The sequence below is a fragment of the Protopterus annectens genome, chromosome 5.part0 (genome assembly GCF_019279795.1).
Source record: "Protopterus annectens isolate FY-2018-M chromosome 5.part0, PAN1.0, whole genome shotgun sequence".
NCBI classification, from domain to species: domain Eukaryota; kingdom Metazoa; phylum Chordata; order Ceratodontiformes; family Protopteridae; genus Protopterus; species Protopterus annectens.
The window spans coordinates 1188600798-1188620768 of NC_056735.1; the positions used below are offsets into that span (position 1 = coordinate 1188600798).

At 40.7% G+C, this 19971-nt stretch overlaps 1 protein-coding gene across 2 annotated transcripts in view; it reads right to left on the bottom strand.

Moving 5' to 3' along the window:
- SLC16A14 (solute carrier family 16 member 14) overlaps positions 1-19971 on the bottom strand; it is a 560584-nt gene that overhangs the window by 52215 nt on the left and 488398 nt on the right. For both annotated transcript variants that reach the window (XM_044071054.1, XM_044071055.1), the window contains one exon: positions 13355-14428. In XM_044071054.1, coding sequence (XP_043926989.1) covers positions 13355-14428 — 1074 coding nt within the window. The remainder of the gene's footprint in view (positions 1-13354; positions 14429-19971) is intronic.

A 19971-nucleotide genomic window follows, 5' to 3' on the forward strand; every position in this document is an offset into this window, starting at 1 on the left:
ACTATAATATATATATATATATATATATATATATATATATATATATATATATATATATATATATAAAAGAGCAAAATGCTGTTTTGAGCTTTGTTTCCAGATGGGCTGTACGTAAAGAAATAAAATGGTTAATAAATAATGAAGATGTAGAATAATATTCAGGAGTATCAGTTCTTTTCTTTGGGTTGGTATCTTAATGTCAGATCACTGGCATACTTCGACATAACATAGTTTGTATACTTCTTTACTGTATACATCATTTGCCATAGTCTGTAATCTTTTTATTCCTTCTTTCAGCACTAAAATGGATTTTAATTCTCTGCTCCATCTGCCAAAGCAAAAAATTATTTTAATAATGTGAAATGGCTCCTTGGGAGTACAATAGCTTTAGGCTGTTTTAGACTCTGGAAAGATGCTTTTTGCTGGTATGCAAAGCTGCTAAACTTGAATACTTGTACTTGCCCTAGTAAAGTGGTGGTGGGGTTCAAAAGACTCTAATTCTATGGAGTATTCTGGCACACAACATTCCTCTTTATATATGGTATGCCAGTTGTGATTTATATATCATAGTAGGGGGCAGTTTGCCCTCTCTAGGAGCACTATTTATAGTCAAGAATTAACATTAACTGCTATTGGAGTGAGAAATATTACCTGTTAAGTCAAGTCTGGGTTATGTTTGACAGTTTATTGTTAATTTATGTGTAACATACTCTTGAACTTATTTCTTTTTATATTTTGTCATGGAAGGTTATATTCTATTTAGATAGAAGATTGTCTCTAAATGTCTCTTGCCTCTGCCACTCTTTTTCATCTGAGACTGTTCCTCATAAAAATCTGTGGTTTTCAGGATTTTTGTGGAAAATCACTGCAGTGCAGGACTGAATTCATTAAATAATGACAGGCATTTGAATTTCAGACTTCATATTCTTCAGAAAATAAATATTAACACAAAACCTTTTATTCTAGCAACTTTCTAAGTTTATAAAATCAGTATTTTAAATTGGTCCCTATTTTGGGGCTGTATTCCCCCATTATTAGTTTTGTCCAGGATTTTGTGCTAAGAGTTGAGATAGCTATGGTGAGAAGTGAGGACTGGATTTGTATCCCCCCATTATTGGCTTTGTCCAGATTTTTGTGCAAAGAGGCTGAGAGCTATGGTGAGAAGTGAGAATTGAATTCACTAAATGATTGCCATTTAAGTTTGTCTTCCTACTTTCATGAAACTGCTGATTTGGCATACTGGTATGTTGCTCTGACTGTAGTGTGCAGGCTCCTCGGTTAGAGACTTGCCAGTGGAATGTATGGTGGTAACATAACATTTTATTCTAGCAACTTTCCAGAATTATACAAGCAATGTTTAAAATGTGTCCCTGGCTTTTGGCCTTTTGTACCACCCCCCCCCCCAGAAAAAAAACTGAAATTGAAAATAAGTGCAAGAAGCTGTGCAAGATGCCTATGGCTTACACTACTGTCATTCTATTTATAGTGTGAGTGTGTGGACACACTGGAAGTAGACTTTTATGATGGAAAGGTTCTGAATTGGTCATTATTGGTTCATGCATTTTATTTCATTGCCTACAGCTTACTGGAAAAATGTTCAAACAATAAATGTAAAATGTGCTCTGTCTAACAAGTGTGCTGTATTATACAAGTTATATAATTTAATAAAGTCAGGAAGGTGTATCAAAGAAAACATGTATGTTTCTTGTTTTGTGTGCAAGGGGCCAATGATTTGAAAACAGCCCAAAGGAAAGCTTTATCCACCACTGGCCAAATGCATTTTCTTTGAATGTGGTGTGGGTTTCAATGCTGCTTCAATGAATGTGAGTTTCTAGGGCAGATACATTTTAATGCCTAGTCTGTTTTTGTTGTGAGACAGTGTTTTTAGCAGATGTCTATTGGTGTTCGTGCATTGGGCTGTAAAATGTAAAAATAAAATTCAAATAATCATTGTATTAGCAAAGCAGTATGCATGCACACATTAGTGTTTATGGTAAATGGGCGAAATAGTCAGGTAATGGGACATTGGAATGGCTGCAGGGGGACTCTGGTGCCATATTTTGATTGTCTGTTTTTCAGTTTGCATTTGAAAGTTGGTATCTCACAATTCCATTGGAGTGGGTGGGGTTATGTAATTATGTATGCAAATTAGATGTTAATCAGCGTACAGATTTGTACCTATTTTTCATGGGCCTTGTCCAGATTTTTGATGTTTCTAGGTTGAGAGGTATGAGCACAAAGTAGGGGCTGAACTCACCTGAGCTGAGGCCCCAAGAGGCAAAGTTGGAACCAACAGATCGGTACGACTATCCTCTCTGGACCCGACCGGCGAGTGTCGGCTCCTAGACTCTAAGGTCGGCACAGAAGAAGTCAGAGTAGTTGGAACTGAAAGGCCCGGGAGGGGTGTTGGCTCCGACGGTTCCACAATCATTAGCTCTGAACACTCCGTCTCCAAAACCTCAGGTCGAATCTAAAGAGGAACAGAAGTCATGGGCTGGGTCCTAGTCGGTTCCGAAACCTCAACAGCCATTACATCTGGAACATAAGCTCCTAGGTGGCCCCTAGGTGATGTGACAACTTCATTCTGTGATCCTAGTATCCATGTTGGATAGCAGCTTTTTTAAGTAATATTCTGATTTTGCTGTATTACAGTTTGCTCAATCAGGGCTACCTCTTACTTTAATTTAGTTCACATTTTCCTGATCTTACCCACCAAATCTACATAAATCAGATAATCAGATACAGTTTTGATTTGTTTTCATTCATCTCCATCATCACAACAGTCCCTGATGATGAAATGAGTATTAAGCCAGTACACAACTACATCTGCTGCTTTCACCATTTACAACATTTTCCACACACCACTGGACATCAACACAGTATTAAAGGACAATTTCTTAAAATGTTTCTACTTGCAGGGTTACTTTAATGATTAAAGCCCAAGAGGTCATCAGTCCTTGCTCACTCAAGTTAAGACAGAACAAGGAATTCTTCAAGACTGATGAATGCAGTTTTAAGGAATTTCTGCCTTCCTCGAAGTTATGCAACTATTAAACTGGCAAATGTGTAAATGTGTATGTGTATATCAAATTCCCAAAATATCGAACTGTCTTTTCTACTGGCATGTAATATCAAACTTGCGGAAGTTTGAAAAATGCCAGTAGTTGTGCGACAGCATGGTAAAGCATGAAGTATTTTTTTGCCATTTCCTCAATGCAGTGCGATCTTGCATTGGGGATATATAAGTAGCAGGGACTGTGGGGTACACGGGGGGGGGGGCTTGCCTCCTTGCATAAAAGATGATTTCTTTTTTTGTTGTTGATTTCATTGTTTTGGTGTTCAATGTTTTGGAACTGATGTTGTTTTGTAGTTTTGTGCGTTTGACATTTTACAAGTGATTTACATAAATAGGTATAGTGGCAATCGGCCACTCAATGAACCATTGACACGTTAATCCAATCACCAGGAACAGTCCACAATATAAAACAATTCGCACGCCAGTTCCTAAGGGCAAAATGCGCCCAGCACAGCACAAAATCAGTACTCAGTCGTCAGGATAAAACTAAAGAAATTTATTGTAAAACACAATAAAAACGTTAAGCGCTTTCATCACTCTGTGACTTCATCAGAACAATTGTACTTACATTCACAACCCATTTATATACACTTCACATCACATGACACACAGTTGATGAACCACCTGACATAATTATTTGCAATTAAAAAATTAAAAGTGCTGAACGCAATTATCAAAAACCATCATTCTCACTCCCCCAGAGATTTCCAACACATTTGTCTATGAACAACATGCTAAATATGCATTTAGATATGCAGTACATATTGAAACTCCTTGAATATTACACGGATTAGTAGTGTACATGTCCTAAGTTCATGTCTTATTAAAAAACATACGCTTATCATAACAGACTCGAATACATTATAAGTTAATTACATGAAACCTATAATTACCCAGAATTATCCAATATGGGTTTGATAGAAATATGGTCGTTTATTCCCGGGTACACAGAGGCATTAAGTCTAATTTGCCACCTAACTTCCTTGTCACTAACCACCTTTTTAATATCACCCCCTCTCACGTTGTCCTTGACCAGTTCCAATATACCAAATTTGAATGTCGAACAGTCCTTACTATTTCTCAGGTGCTTCCAAAGGGCATTATTCTCATCATTTTTCCTGATACTATAGTAATGGTAATAGATTCTATTACGCAAACACCTTATTGTTTTGCCTACATAATAGCAGGGACAGTGTGTACATATAGCCAGATATACTAGATTTTTTGTCCTACAATTCCCCTTACAAAAAACAATTTTAGCTTTGTTGTAATTTTGTAAAGTAATAGTAGTACCATCAAAGATGTATTGACATTGCTGGCAAGTGCCACATTTTTAAGTTCCAACACAATCACTACCTTAGTTTATATCATACTTCCTTTCCAACAATAGTTTCATGTTAGAACCATTCTTGTAAACAAAGTTAGGCTCTTTCCCCACAACTCTCAATATGTCACTGTCTGCCTTTAAAACTGTCCAGTTTCTCTGAACAATATCTTTAATGTCCCTATTATGTGATGAGTGCTGTATAACACATGCCTTCTTAAATTTGCTAATATCAGCATCAGTGTTAGTTATGGCAATATCCGGTCCTTTGTCTAAGCCAAACCCTGATCCTAATAGGGGCTTGTACTTAATTCCCCATTCCTTCCTCACATACTCACTAACATCAACTATCATATCCATGGGGTACCCCCTCTCAATGAAAAAATTTTTTACCTTCCTCAATTCCAACTCCAGGTCATTGGCATTGGATGTCATCCGGGCCACCCGGATACATTGCCCTTTTATAATATTCCTTTTCTGGGCCCAAGGATGGTTACTGGAAAAATGCAAATAGGAATTACTAAAAGTATTTTTCCTATATATGTTTGACTTAAATTTCCCATCCTGTATAGTAATTCTCACATCCAGATAGGGAATAGTTACCTTGTCCTTATTGAAGGTGAATTTAAAATTATTACTGCAAGAGTTTAGGTAGCCACAAAACTTATCTAACTCCTCACTATTACCCTTCCAAAGTAAAAAAATGTCATCCAAAAAACGAAGGTAGCAGGTAACATGCTTATACCATTCAGATTTAAAAATGTACTCCTTTTCCCAATCGAAAACCACCAAGTTAGCGTATATGGGGGCACAAGCTGCCCCCATCGCTACTCCCTTTGTCTGTTGGTGGTATTCTCCTTCATAATATATGTAATTGTATGCCAAAACAGTCTCCATAAACTCCAAAATCAATATATTTTTGTCTCCGGGTATCATTCCAAGACTATAAACGCTCTCATGAAATCTAGCCAAACCTTCCTCTTTGGGTATGTTGGAAAATAAATCAATGACATCAATAGTCACCAGCCATTCAACCCCTTCGGCCAACCCTGGTTGCAATCTACCAAGGAAGTCCCAAGAGTCGCATACCAAGTGGGGGATTTTTCTTAGTGTGGGTTTGAGCCATTTGTCAATAACCCTTCCGAAAGGAAAGGTCTTAGCCTGACTCCCCGAAATGATGGGCCTGAACGGTGGATCATTAATGTCCTTATGGACTTTTGGAATACCAACAATTGTTCCTATGATGGGGTTCTCAACTTTCAGAAACTTATATAAATCAATTCCAATTCTTTCTTCCAATAGTAGGTCCTCTAACAGCAAGTCCACCTTATGATACCCTATGTGGACTTCATTCCTAGAAGAAATCACATATTTTCCAGAGTTTAACAACAAACCCATAATTTTGTTTTTGTAATCACTAGCTGGATATAGCACTACCCCGCCCCCCTTGTCCGGTTTCATAATACGGATCTTTTGGTCCTCCTGTAATTCTTTCAGTATACCCTGTTCTTCCTTAGTTAAATTAAACCTCATACTGGTCTTACTCCATTTGCTGTACTTATATAAATCACTTATGACCAGTTTCTCGAAAGTATCCAACAAACTGTTGAGAGGTGGCGTGTATGTGCTGTTGGTCCCAAACTCTTTGTGTACATTGGGTATACCATCATATTTCACACTAAGATTGAGTTTTCTTACATATTTCTTTATATCGACTATACTATCTACCAAATTGAATGTCCCATGGGGTATAAACTTCATCCCCTTAGACAAAAGTGTAAAATGTTCTTTTTTAAGTTCCACATCGGTGTAATTGTATATATAAAAGTTGTCATAAGAGCTAATGATTTCATTAACCTTAACAATCTCAGGAGAAGGGTCCATTAGGACAGGCTTGGGTATAATATTTACCCTCTCCCCGTTCTCCCCACATAGCCTTCCCTTCCTTGATGGTACCTCCTTTGGTCCCCCTCCCGATCCTGTTCTCTCTCTAAAAAATCCTGATTGTATGGTTGATTTTCATAGTTGTTAAACTCATTGTAATTTCCCCTATATTGATTATACGACCTAAATCTCTGGTTGTTACTAGAATATCCCCTAAATTTCCCCTTCCCTTTAGATGTTTTGTACTTGTCATATTGAATATTGTTATGACTCTTCTCCCACCTATATACATCACCCTTTTTTTACTGCTCCAAATCACGGTTCAACTTATTGCATTTGCGTTCAAATTGCTTGTCTATAACTCCAGCTACCCAACTGAACTGTGATTCGTAATACGTTTCATATTCATCATATAGTAAATCATGTACAATGTTATTGTTAAGTTCATCCAATTCAGTCAACAACATACATATGCGTTGGTCATTACACTCAATAATAAATTTCATAACAGAGACAAAGGTGTGAGGAGTGGCCCAAGTGGCTGCTGCACAAATGGTGTCAATAGGTAGCCTATCCTGAAATGCTGTGGAAGTGGCTAGGCGCCTGGTAGAATGTACGTTTGGTTTCGAGGGCAGTTGCTTGCCCCTAAGGAGATAAACATGAGAAATTATAGAAGACAGCCATCTGGATAAGGTCACCTTGGAGACCAGAAGACCCTTTCTGTTTTCTGCATAAGAAAGAAACAGTTGATCAGATTTTCTGAATCGTTTAGTTCTGTCCAAGTAATATCTGAGTTGGCGATGGACATCCAAACAATGAAGTTTCTGTTCCGTTCTATCAGAATAATTAGGGAAAAAACTGGCAATTCAATAGATTGGTTAATATTCGTCTGGGAAGCAACCTTGGGCAAAAAAGATGGATTAGTTCTTAAAGACACTCTATCTTTGTGGAAAACCAAGTATGGGGGACAGACACAGAGAGCGTGAAGTTCAGACACCCTCCTGGCTGAAGTAACAGCAACCAGAAAAATTGTCTTCCAGGAAAGAAATTTTAATGAGCATGTAGCAGCCGGTTCAAAGAGGGGCAGAATCAAGGATGCCAGCATTAAATTCAGGTCCCATTCCGGAGGGGGATCTTTGACTGGGGGTTTCAGCAGAAAGATCCCTCTAAGAAAGGCTTTGCAAAGCTTGTGAGACATTATGTTTTGATCCGCTAAGCCAACATGAAAATTTGAGATCGCTGCCAGCTGAACCTTAACTGTCAAGGAAGAAGAACCCGATTGAAAAATCTCAGCTAGGAAGTCCAAGACTGACTGCACTGGAGCAGTAAAGGGATCTATGTCCCTAGACGTTGCCCAGAAGGAAAAACGCTGCCATTTACTAGCATAAATCCTTCTGGTAGAGGACTTTAGAGAAGCTACTATGATATCTCGCACGGGATTAGAAATCATAGGAAGCCTGGCTAAGGAAGGAAGTGGAGCAACCAAGCAGTGAGGTTGAGAGAATGAATGGCCTGGTGCAGATGACCTGAATGGTGGGTCAGAAGATCTGGAATTGGATCCAGATACCAAGGCTGAACCAAGAGATGACGATGTAGGGACGGAAACCAAATTTGTCGAGGCCAGTAAGGGGCAATGAGAATCAATTTGGCTCTCAAGACGGTAGCTTTCTGAATCACTTGAGGTATCAGCGGGAATGGAGGAAAGGCATAAAGAAGTCCCCGGGGCCAATCCTGGGTTAGAGCGTCTCTGGGGGGATGGCCTGGTAGTGGAAAGAGGGAGAAGAAGTCTGGGTATTTGCTGTTTTGGGGTGTAGCAAAAAGGTCGCAGCAAGGGATGCCCCACTTCTGAAAAATTCCGTCCACTACTGATTGTTTGAGAGACCACTCGTATGGCATGAGAATAGCTCTGCTCAGTCTGTCCGCTAAGAGGTTGGATTTCCCGGGGATATGCATTGCTATCAGAAACCGATGAGAGGAGATTGCCCATTGCCAAAGTCTGAGAGCTTCTCGACACAGTGGATAGGACTTGGTCCCACCCTGTTTGTTGATATACCAGACTACGGACATGTTGTCTGTCTGAACTGCAATAGTCCCTAAAGGAAGAAAGTCGCTGAGGGCTTGCAACGTTAAAAGCACCGCTCTCATCTCTAGGACATTTATGTGCAGATGGTATTCTATGGGTTGCCAAGTCCCATGGACCATCCTGCCCCGATAATGCCCCCCCCACCCGATCAGAGAGGCATCCGAAGTGACTGTGGCAACCAGAACTGGGAGAACAAACAGTCGGCCCTGATGGAGTTGTGGAGAAGACATCCACCAGGTTAGGTGACTCTTGAAGGATTGCGTCACGAAGATCTCGTGGCACATGGGAAGCTGCTGGAATGACCACTGGGTGAACAACATCCACTGCAGAAGACGCATGTGGAAGCGAGCTAAAGGAAGCAGTACGATGGCCGTAGCCATAAGACCTAGCACCTTCAGGACAAATCTGGCCCTGATCTTTCTGTTGAGTAGTATGATATGAACATACTTTTAGATGTCCAGAATTCTTTGGTTTGTGAGTCTTGCTGACATCCCGACAGTGCCTAATTCTGCGCCTATAAAGGTAATAGATTGGCAAGGAGACAATGAAGATTTTTCGAAGTTTATAGAGATCCCTAACTGGTTAAGATGTGAAGAGTGTAGTCCCTGGCCTTGAGAAATTGATGCCTGGTGGTGGCAGAGAGGAGCCAGTCGTCTAGATACGGAAACACCTGGAATCCTTGACGTCTCAGGTGAGCCGTGACCACTGCCATGCATTTGGTAAACACTCTGGGGGCTGTAGTGAGACCAAAGAGCAGGGCTCTGAATTGAAAATGACTGGTCCCCAGCTGGAAGCGGAGAAACCTTCTGGAGCGCCTGTGAATTTTTATGTGATAGTACGCATCCTGAAGGTCTATTGAGCACATCCAGTTGTCCTTGCCCAAAAAGGGTAGAATGGACTGAAGCGTGACCATCCGGAACCTTGCCTTCTTGACAAACTTGTTTAGTTTGCTGAGGTCTAAAATTGGTCTCCAATCTCCCGTCTTTTTGGGAACCAAAAAGAATCTGGAGTAGATTCCGGATCCTACCTGGTCTGCTGGTACTAGTTGGATGGCTCTTTTTGCTAGGAGCTTTGATACCTCCAGCTTTGCCAACTCCCTTAGACCGGGTGAAACGTCCGGGAGGGATTGATGAGGAGCAGGATATCTCATGAAAGGGATATTGTAACCCTCGGATATGATCGACTGTACCCATTTGTCTTGAGAAAGGGAAAGCCAGGCTGTTGGGTACAGCGACAATCTTCCCCCAACTGCCTCCAAGGGTGGACAGTCGGGCAACACCTCAGGGGTGCTGGAAGGGTTTATCAGAGAGAGAGGCTCTCTGCTGCCCTGATTCTGCAGACCCCCTCTGCCCCTAGGGCGGCGTCTATTGTTATTACCCCCTCTGCCTCTGGGGGTAAACTGACCACGTGCGTCCGGCGTGACTCCCTGAGATTTACGGAACCACATTTTCCCTCCCTTCTGCCCTTTGGGATAGGGTCTTGAAGGGGTGGAGAAATGGACTCCTACGGCAGAAAGAGTCTTGCCGTCTTGCTCACACCTGGTCAATGTGTCCTTCACCTGAGGCCCGAACAAAGCCGAACCATCGAAGGGAGTATTAGTGAAGGACGCCTTAAAGGGGTCCGCGAAATTACAAAGCCGCATCCCGGACTGACGCCCTAGTGCCACTCCTGTGCCTGCGGCTCTATTCGCCCCATCGGCTGCATAAGAAATGAGTCGCATGGAGGAGTTAGTTATAGAATTTAGGATTCCGAGCTGTGAGGCAATCTTTTCTTGAGCCCCAGCAGCTGATGGATCCTGAACTACCTCACCTAGTTCCTTGAGAATGTCTCTCTGAAGCCGGGTAAAGTGACAGAGATAGTTAAGCGAGCGCATAGCAAAGGTCGCTGAAGAAAACATCCGCTTACCGTACCTATCCATGGTCCTAGAGTCCTTGTTAGGAGGATGGACAGGTACAGAAGGATCGGCAAGTTCCTTCTTGGTGGCAGCCACCACCACCATGGCATCAACAGGGACACCCTTGGTATGAAAATGTTTGTCTGCGGGGGCCGTGATGAATTTAGAAGGCCTCCTGGGGACTGGTTCCACAGAATCCGGGGCCGCCCATGCCTTTCGTGCCACCACTTGCATGAGCGGGTCGAAAGGCGGAGACACCCAGGAGGTGGAGGGTCGAGATCCAAAAGCCTCCAGGTATACCGACTCATCCTCGGAGGGGTTAATGGAAGGCCAGTTCCCCCTCTGCTTAAGGAGTTCCAGGATGTCTGAAAAGGAGACATCCTCAGAGGGGGACCGTGGGGAACCCTCCGACTCATCTAAGTCGGTATCTGATGTCGTAGACTCGGGGGAGTCTGTGTGCTTCCTCTTGCACGTCCTCTTACGTGGGGGTTCTCCGGAAGGATCAGGAGAAACCTCAGAAGAGGACGTTCTTCCCAATGGGGAAACCTGGGGCGATGGATCTCTGGGTCCGGGAGCAAGAGAATGGCAAGAGACATCAACAGGCACCGAAGAGGGAGGAGCTAATGGAATTGACCGTTGACTCAGCTCCGGGGCTAGAACACTCCTCATCACCTCAAAGGCTCCCCTCCCAGGGAGGCCAGAAGACTCCCGCTCCGAAGAGACAGAAATCCCTGGTCCCACCGAAAGAGAAGGCTCCGAGGCCGATGTCGGTGCCGAGCTCGCCAATGCCGAAGCTCCAAGAGGGAGAGCGGGGTCGGACAAAGGTCCGATGCCACTCGCCCCCTCGGAGCCGACAAGGGAGACCCGACGACCGGATCCCTCCAAGGAAGGTCTCATGGAGGAAATCGGAGTCGAAGACGACGGAGCCGACAGGGGAAGTATCGGTTCCGGCGCACCCACGGTCAACGTTCCGAGAAGCTCCGGCTCCGAACAATGAAGGAGAGTCGGAGGAGGAATTTCAGGGGGATGAGGGATAGCGGTCATCTGCTGAGACGGGCTATGGAGCATCTGGGCCAGTGCCTGTGACTTCAGCAGTCTACTTACCACCCTCTCCAAGTCATGGTTTGACAGCCTGGAAGACCTTGAAGATCGGCTCCGATGGCTCCGCTCCGAAAGTAGAGGAGATCCCGGAGCCGAGCAAATCGACTCCAGGGAAGGGGACCGAGATCTCTTCTTAGAAAGAGCCAACGGAGCCGAAGACCCTTCGGTTCCAGATGGAGCCGACAGCTTATCGGCACCAGTCCTGGTTAAGGAGACGTCGGCTCTGGCCGGAGCCGACATCGACATAGGTGCAAGTGTATCGGAGCCAGACGGCGCCGATACCACCACCTCAGAGGTAGAAAGATCGGCTCCAGCCGGAGCCGATCTCGACTCCGAAGGAGTCGGAGACACCGCCGAAGGCTTAGGAACCACAGCCTGGGCTTTAGGTGGCTTAGAGGGCTTTGCCGACCCAGTCTTGGTCGGGGAACCCTCTGGCTTCAACAAGCCATGTAGAATTAACTTGTTTCTACATTCCTGCAGGACTCTCTGGCTGAAGGAGTGACAAATAGCACAGGAGTCCTGCAGGTGTAAAGGCCCCAGGCAGTACACACAAGAAGTGTGACCGTCTGTCAGAGACATTTTCTGACAGCACGAGTCACACTTCTTGAAGCCTGAGATCTTTACTTCTTTTGACATGGTATGCCAAACACAAAACACACAGACACACACCAGTCACACAGTTATCTAATAAAAAATAGGGAAAACTGAAAAACACACACACACTCCCTGACAGAAAATTAATGGACGGGAGGCTTAAGGCCTGAAGGGAGGAAAAACTATCCCTATATAAGGGAGAAAGGGAATATAGGGCAAGATAGTTAGATATTAGTTAAAACTAACTCTTAAGAAAGGAAATCAGGAAAATGGAAATTTTTTTGACTGAACTTTAGTATAAAATACTAAAACTTTACCTGAGCTGGTAAAAGGAGACCTCTTCGCGAAGCGGCAAACGAGATCTGGGGTAGTCACGCCTTGCATCATGGGATATAGGGTTGCCTCGAGCTGGTAAAAATTAGCTCTCGAGCTTAGCAAGTGCCGAGTCGGAGCCGAGGATCGGCTCCGAACCCATCCAGCAAGAATGAAGGCGAGTTTGACAACTTAACATCAGACGTTTGCCAACGTCTTGGACACAAATAAGAAGGTGTCTGCCACTTTTGTAAACTGGAGGCATTTAAGAAAACAATCATCAGTGATTTTAATAAACTGCTGTTGAACCTAGCCAGCAAATACAGATCATTATGCACTGCAAACCTAGATATCAGCTCCCCTTCCAATACTGACAAGTGAAGTACAAGCTGCACTTAAAAGTTCCTAGCTCAAGTCATTTGTTAAAGCAGTCAGTGATTTATACACTGACTACAGCAAAGGCATTAGGATTACAGGACAACAGCCACAGAGAGAAATCAGAGGACAACAGACACAGAGAAAATCCTTAAGTTATCACCATTTCAGTACTGGAAAAGCAGTCATTTTCTTGTAGCAAGCTTCTGAAAACAGTTTAGTATTATGCATATTCCAGGGTAATGAAAATACTGCACAGATGCAAACATTTACTCCAGACAGTGCCATCATGATATACTGCCAAGCACTGATGCTATCATTCAAGTAAAAGGTGTGTGTGCTTGTATTGTGTCAATGTGTATGTGTCTCTGTGTGTATTGCGCGTGTGTGTGTGTGTGTGTGTGTGTGTGTGTGTGTGTGTGTGTGTGTGTGTGTGTGTGTGTGTGTGTGTGTGTGTAGTTCTTGGAAGTAAAGAGAGTATAAAGCTTAACAGTTAGGAAAACATCCTTGCTTGGCTTCTTCTTACTAAGCATATTTATAGGGAAAGGGGAGAGCACTTTAGAGATATGGTGTCTACAATTATTTTTAAGCTACTAAGCTACTGTGCTGACAATATAAATTATGTAGGGCAACATTGTATATGTTCAGTATGAGTTAACAAAGGCCAGTAAACGCTGTAATGCTAACCACTGGAATACTATGAAAACTTACCTGCAAATGGTGGACCCCAAAGAGCAGATATGCCATTTGCACAAATAATGATGCCGTATGCATTAGCAAGGTGATCAATCCCAACCAAATCTTCTGTCACGACAGGCATTATAGAGAAATATCCACCAGAAAATCCTACTAGGGCACATATGAAAGCAAGACCAATGTAAGAGTGCATTAATGGCACAATAAGAATGCAAATACACAGTGTCAAATTTGCTAACAAAAATACATTCCAAGCACTGATACATGTAACGTCTCCCAGCAAACCAAGTATAATTTTTCCAAAGATATGAATTATTGCTATGATCGAGGTTAATGGAAAAGTGTCGTTCTGCTCTGACAAACCATATAACTTCACTATTTCTGGGAGATAAATAAAGAGAATAACAAAGGCTGCATATGCAAATAGAGCCCAGAAAACAAATGCCATATAGGCCTTGTTTTTGAAAAGGGATGCACTTCCAAAGTAACTTGATTGCCACGTCCAAAATCCCCTTTTAATGGAATTTGTTAGTTGACCTACTGCTTTAAATAGGCTGAGAGGATAAATGTTCCTTTTGTATTGTTTTTCCTTTTTGTATTCTCTTTTATTTTCAGTGATTTGAAAGTGCTCAGTATTTTCATTAGAAAATGCATATGTTTCTTGATTTCCTTTTTCCTGTTTTTGTTCTGTAACTAGAAAATGTTTGTTTTCATTTAGGCTTGAGCAGCTCTTGCTGTTTTCTCTTTCTGTTTTTTGTTTTTCTTCTCCTTCATTAATATCCATTGCCTGGGAGGAATTATTGCAATTTTCTTTCCAGATGGTTCCACTGCACCTTTTCTTCATCTTACTTACTGGCATTGGTCTCAGTAAAGCTCCACTCACACAAAGGTTCAAACAAATAGCTCCCACAATAAACATTGTATCTCTCCATCCAAATTTCCTACAGAGATACTTCAGTAAAATGGTTATTAGAAATGTCCCAAAACCAGATCCAGTTGTGCTGAGTCCTTGGGCAAGTGCTCGGCGCTTCTGAAAATAATGACCCACCATGACCACTGTTGGCAAGTACGACATTCCACTGCCAATGCCTGCAAACAATACCAAATACAAACTACTTAATATCAGAGTGACAAAATTCAACACTTTACACAGTTAAGTAAGAACTGGTTTCACTTCCTTAAGATATTTTCAATGGTGAAATGTAACTATTTTGATTACAAGGGTTTTAAAAGACAAGGAAAGAGTAGCAGAGTAGCTAAATGTTATTTATTTACATTTATTTGTTTGTGTGAGTGTTTATTTTGTTAACAAGCTGGTGGTGGTAGCTTATTCATAGACAATTTTCAACCATGACCTGATCACAAAGACATAACCAGACAAGCTAAATTCACTGGTAGCAGTGCACATGGAGGCTTGTAGAATATAACAGGAATAAAGACATTTCTAAAAGAGGATTACTGTAATTCAGTGTCATGAAGTTCATTAGAAGTTAGACAAAATAGACAACACAGCAAGTAGATGTACATATATTTACAGCATAAGAAATATACGAAGGTTGCATAAATCATTTTGTCAATTCATCATGTTCTTGTAAAATAATAATTATACCATGACCCCCCCAAAACGTGCACGCTGATTGGCCAGCGTGCCCGTTGTAAATCGAGTTATACTAATGGAAAAAGGTCCGGTCGCCCGGACTTTTTTCCATTAGTATAACTCGTTTTTTTAAAACACTGTCTCGCTATGTTAAATGGGTTTAACATAGAGAGACAGCTTTAAAATAAGCAACGGAGATCTTCGTTGCTTATTTTAAAGCTGTCTCGCTATGTTAAACCCATTTAACATAGCGAGACAGTGTTTTAAAAAAAAGCAACGGAGAAAGCAAGATCTCCGTTGCTTTTTTTTAGTGTCTCGCTATGTTAAATGAGTTTAACATAGTGAGACAGTTTTAAAATAAGCAACGGAGATGTCCGTTGCTTATTTTAAAACTGTCTCGCTATGTTAAACTCATTTAACATAGCGAAACACTAAAACAAAAGCAACGGAGATCTTGCTTTCTCCGTTGCTTTTGCCCACAGCTCTGATGTACTGCGCAGGCACGCAGTACATCAGAACTGCCGCGGATGCCAGACATCTGCGGAAGGGCAGTAAACAGGCATTATACTATGCCATTATTTAAGAAAAGTAACAGTTTCTTTTCTTAAATAATGTCATGGTATAATAATAACCACTTCTGGGTGTGGGTAATGCTAAATTTACCCACGGTTGGCTTTGTTTCCCGGGCGCCTCGGGACCAAACCACGCCAACCGTGGGTAAATTTAGCATTACCCACACCCAGGCGTGGGTTATTGCTATAATATTTACCCAAATTATTCACCCAATCTCTGTGTAATAGTGACTATTACATTTAGTAAAGTGCTCTCAGTTCATTGAGCTAACATCCAAGTTTTTCCTTGACATCATAATATGTATGTCCTTATTTGCATAGTTTACATTTATGGTGGTACAGCATCTCCTGAACTGTCAAAGAAGGTGGGGATTTTGACAACAAATTTCAATTCACTTGAGTACAAATGCAAGCTATTTTGCACACAAATCCATCTGCGCTAAAAGACTGGTTGAATAATAAATACATCTTAAAAAGAGAACTTTGATATAAAGACATTCTTATTTTTTTATTACTCAGAAAGTTTTTTTTACTTTGCATTAAACACATTAAGTTAAAAAACATGCAACACATCACTGCTGTATGAGCTACAATACCCTATAGTAAGTTAACTTCTATCTGAGTCTATTTAATGTATGACATTCAAAAATGAAACCAACTAATGATAGACAAGTGTCACATCGATCTTTTCAACTTTCAAACAAGGGAAAGTTTATTCAAGAATGCACAATAGCTAAGTTGCATCCAAATCTTTTTAAATACTAGTCTGTTGATACACATTTCTGATTGAAATCTGTGTGAAGAAATGCATTTATCATTCATGAGAACAGAAATGAGGTAAGCTGGAGGAACACTGATGAAAATCTCCATGAGTGAAGAGAAGACTTAAAAAAATGCCATTATAATCAAAATATCAACCCTCCCCCGGTCCAGTGCTTGACAATAAAAACATATATAAGCAGTAATTACAGATATCATTCTATTCTTACATGCACTAACATTACTAATAGGTAAATCATTAAGACAATTATACCATCCCACATTTAGCACTTACTTTTTAAAATATTTCTAAACAAGTGAAATCATATAAGTTTAACAATTTTGTTGTTACATGCCACTGAATAAATATTAACTCACAGCAATTCTAAAGATGGATATCCTTGAACTATGTTCTGTATTCAGTCAGGAGACTGACCACTGACACTGTAGTTATTGTATCACTCCATTTCATTACTGGTCTTCCTGTTTTACATTGATCTTTGACCTGGACAAGCACAGTGTTCAAAGCTTAAAATTTGAAGTCTTCTCATCCTAGCCATACTATCAATATGCTTAGTCAATTGTCCAAGTTGATCCCTATGTATTTCTGTTCATTTACTAGAGGTAGTGGGTTGCTCCCCATAAACGTAATCATTAGATTTGGAGATTTAGTGAGTTTATGCAGCAGAGACAAATACGATGTTAGACTTTAGGGGATTGATTAGGAGAATATGTTTATTCATACAGATGCATAAATATGTAAGGTTAGACTGTAGTTTGCATTGAAGGGTCAAGGTGGTCTTACATGATTCATGTAACAAGATATCATCTGCATAAAGTTCAGTTGGGACAGGTCAGCAGATATATCATTGGTGAGTAGGTAAAATAACAGTGGTACAACAAAGGATCCTTGTAGGACTCTACTTTAATAGTGCCTTCAGTGAAAAGCCAGGTTCCTAGATGTACATGGAATGTTCAGTTTTGGAGGTAACTCTAAAACCATCTTATCTTTTGTATTTGGTCAAAAACTGAATTTGCCAAGTTTGTAGAGGAGTAGGTTATGATTTACTGTTTAAAATATTCTTGTTATGTTAATGAACAGATCGCATTTGTTTTGAAGCACTAATATTGCTATAAATTGTGTCACTGGTTGTACATAACATTATCATGGCACTGAAAGAATTTCTGAAACCATGTTATCACAAAAAGTCCACATTTGTTTATTTGATCCCAGAGTTGTTTGAATATACATTTTTCAGATTTTTGTTATAGTGCATAGGTTAGCTATACATCTGTAATCTTCGTATTCCTTAGGTTTTGCTTTTTTTGAAAACAGGAATGATGTGTGAGTGCTCAAATGCTGTGGAAAAAATAGGAGTGGTTAAGGAGTGATTGAATATATGAGTGAGGGGTGCTGCTATAAATGGAAATAACATTTTCATGACGGTGGCTGTAGTTTGATAGCTTAGAACTGTTTTTTCCATTTATGTTGAGAAGAGCTGTTTAGAATCCATTAACAGTGAAATACCTAAAGTAAATGTTGAGCTGTAAGCTGTGTACAGTTGGGCAGACTGAATTTAGGAGTCTTGTGTTGTATTGTCAATTGTGTGTGTGTGTCTGGTGGGGGGGGGGGGTCTTAACATCGATGCAGTTTTTCGGCAGGTCATTAACAGTGTCTATTAGGCAATTGTTATAGTGCTTAACTCATTACCACCTATGTGGTGTGGAATGTTGCACATCTTACAGCCTGCAAATATCTTTGCATTCCACAGCATTTTCTGAAAGGTTAACTTAAAAAGCATAAGATAATCAAGGCTTTTCTACTGCAGGACATCCTAAATTAACAATCAGTGTCATTTTATTAATAAATCTTTGCCCTTTCTAAGTCTGCCTATTTTAAGCTGGTAAATCACTTTGTTAAAAAGTCAGACCCAAGAAAGGTCTGGACGCCATAAGGGGCTATAGGTGTTAATTGGAAGTATACAAAAAAGACGCTACAGGCTTGAATGAGTTAACAAAGTTAATGTTTCCTATTGCACTATTGGCTGATTGTGTGGAGTCAGTGATACTGTCTGTTAAAGATTTTAGCTCTTTCCATAAGCGTTTTGGGTTGGAGGCTAGTGTGGTCTGTTTTTCTATAAGAAATTACACCTTTGCTGTGTTGGCAGCAATATCGGCCCTTTTCCTGAGGGGGTTGTGCCTTTCATGTAGTTGGTTGTTTAAGGGTTGCTGGTGTTAATTCCAGGCTAAATACCTGCAATTAAACAGCTGGTTTAGTTGCTCTGAAAGCCAATGACATTTTTGCCCCTTAGCCTCCTTTTTAAACTTGGGAACATGAAATCTTTAATTTGGCTCAGAGTTTCTAACAAGTGGGCAAAGGCTGTGTTTAGATCTATGGAACTGGATCAATCAATGGTTTGCAGGTTCTCATTTAGTAGTGGCTGCTTAGTTTATGAGACTGGTTAACGCGAAATGGTATAAGGTTGTTTCTTTACTTCTTTAAATTGATTCTTTACAGGACCAAGGAGAAACAACTGGGCAGTGATCACTTAGGCAGTATACTGACTTCTTTTGCATTTGACTTTTAAGTTGGTTATAATGAGGGTGAGAATGGAGTTATTGCCTCTCAGTTGTTTGGGTCTCATAGGTTCTTTACCCATTTATTCCAAATTGCTGAACAGAAACATTACAACAGATTGGTTGGGAGCAGTACAGTCATTAACATTTAAGGCACCTATTAATACTGTGTTGAGTGGCAGCCCATTATTTTATCTAAGACCAAGGTGAGATCTACCTATACAAGTAAGCATGTGTTAGGCTTATATTTAAAGCCCAAGTATTTCAGTGTCTTTGTTGAGATATTTATTTGATTAATGAGTGATGAGTACAAAACACTGTTTGAAGCATTTGATGAAAATAGGATAGATTTTCAAGAGTTCATTTATAATTTGAAACTTTACTATATTCTTCAAATATTTGCAAAAGGTATGAAGTAGATATTGATGTATTATGGAAATAGTGCATTATCTTCAAATGAGGTGACATTAGTACATGCATTAAACTTAGTCCCTATAAAGGAGGGAATACCAAGTTTGAAACAGAAAAGTTTAAATAATAAAATTAACATACACAATGTCAAAGGGCACATCTATGACGTACATATAGAGAGACTGTTATATGAAGTGAGGATTTGTCATTAATTAATGATGCAGGTGGAGCCTGAATCATGTATAGATTTGATGGGTTGCACAACACTATTCAGAAACAAGTATTCATTTAATACTTTAAATAGAAAAGGTATGTGAGCACTGTCAAATGCCTTAATTCAAGTATTGCGATGCTACCATGTTGGTCAATTCTATGAGCTACGGTATAAGACTAGTTCTAAAATTATATTGTTTTCCTGGGAATGCCATGTCTCCATGAAATCTGACCATCAGCTTCTATCCTGTGCATACAAAATCTCTGGCTACAGTAGTTGCCTTTTGCAAGACCAAAGGCATGCAAAGCTACCCACATCTAGATGACTGCCTGAACCAAGGAATCTCTGTGAAGATGCTGGAAACTTCTTTTTATCTGACCATGGCCTGCCTTTCATACCAGGGATTCCCACTCTCTTAACTCTACTCCAGGAGCACAACCCACCCATAATGTCCCCAGCTGGGTAAGGGTAAAAATGACCTGAAAGGGATGCTTAAATGAGG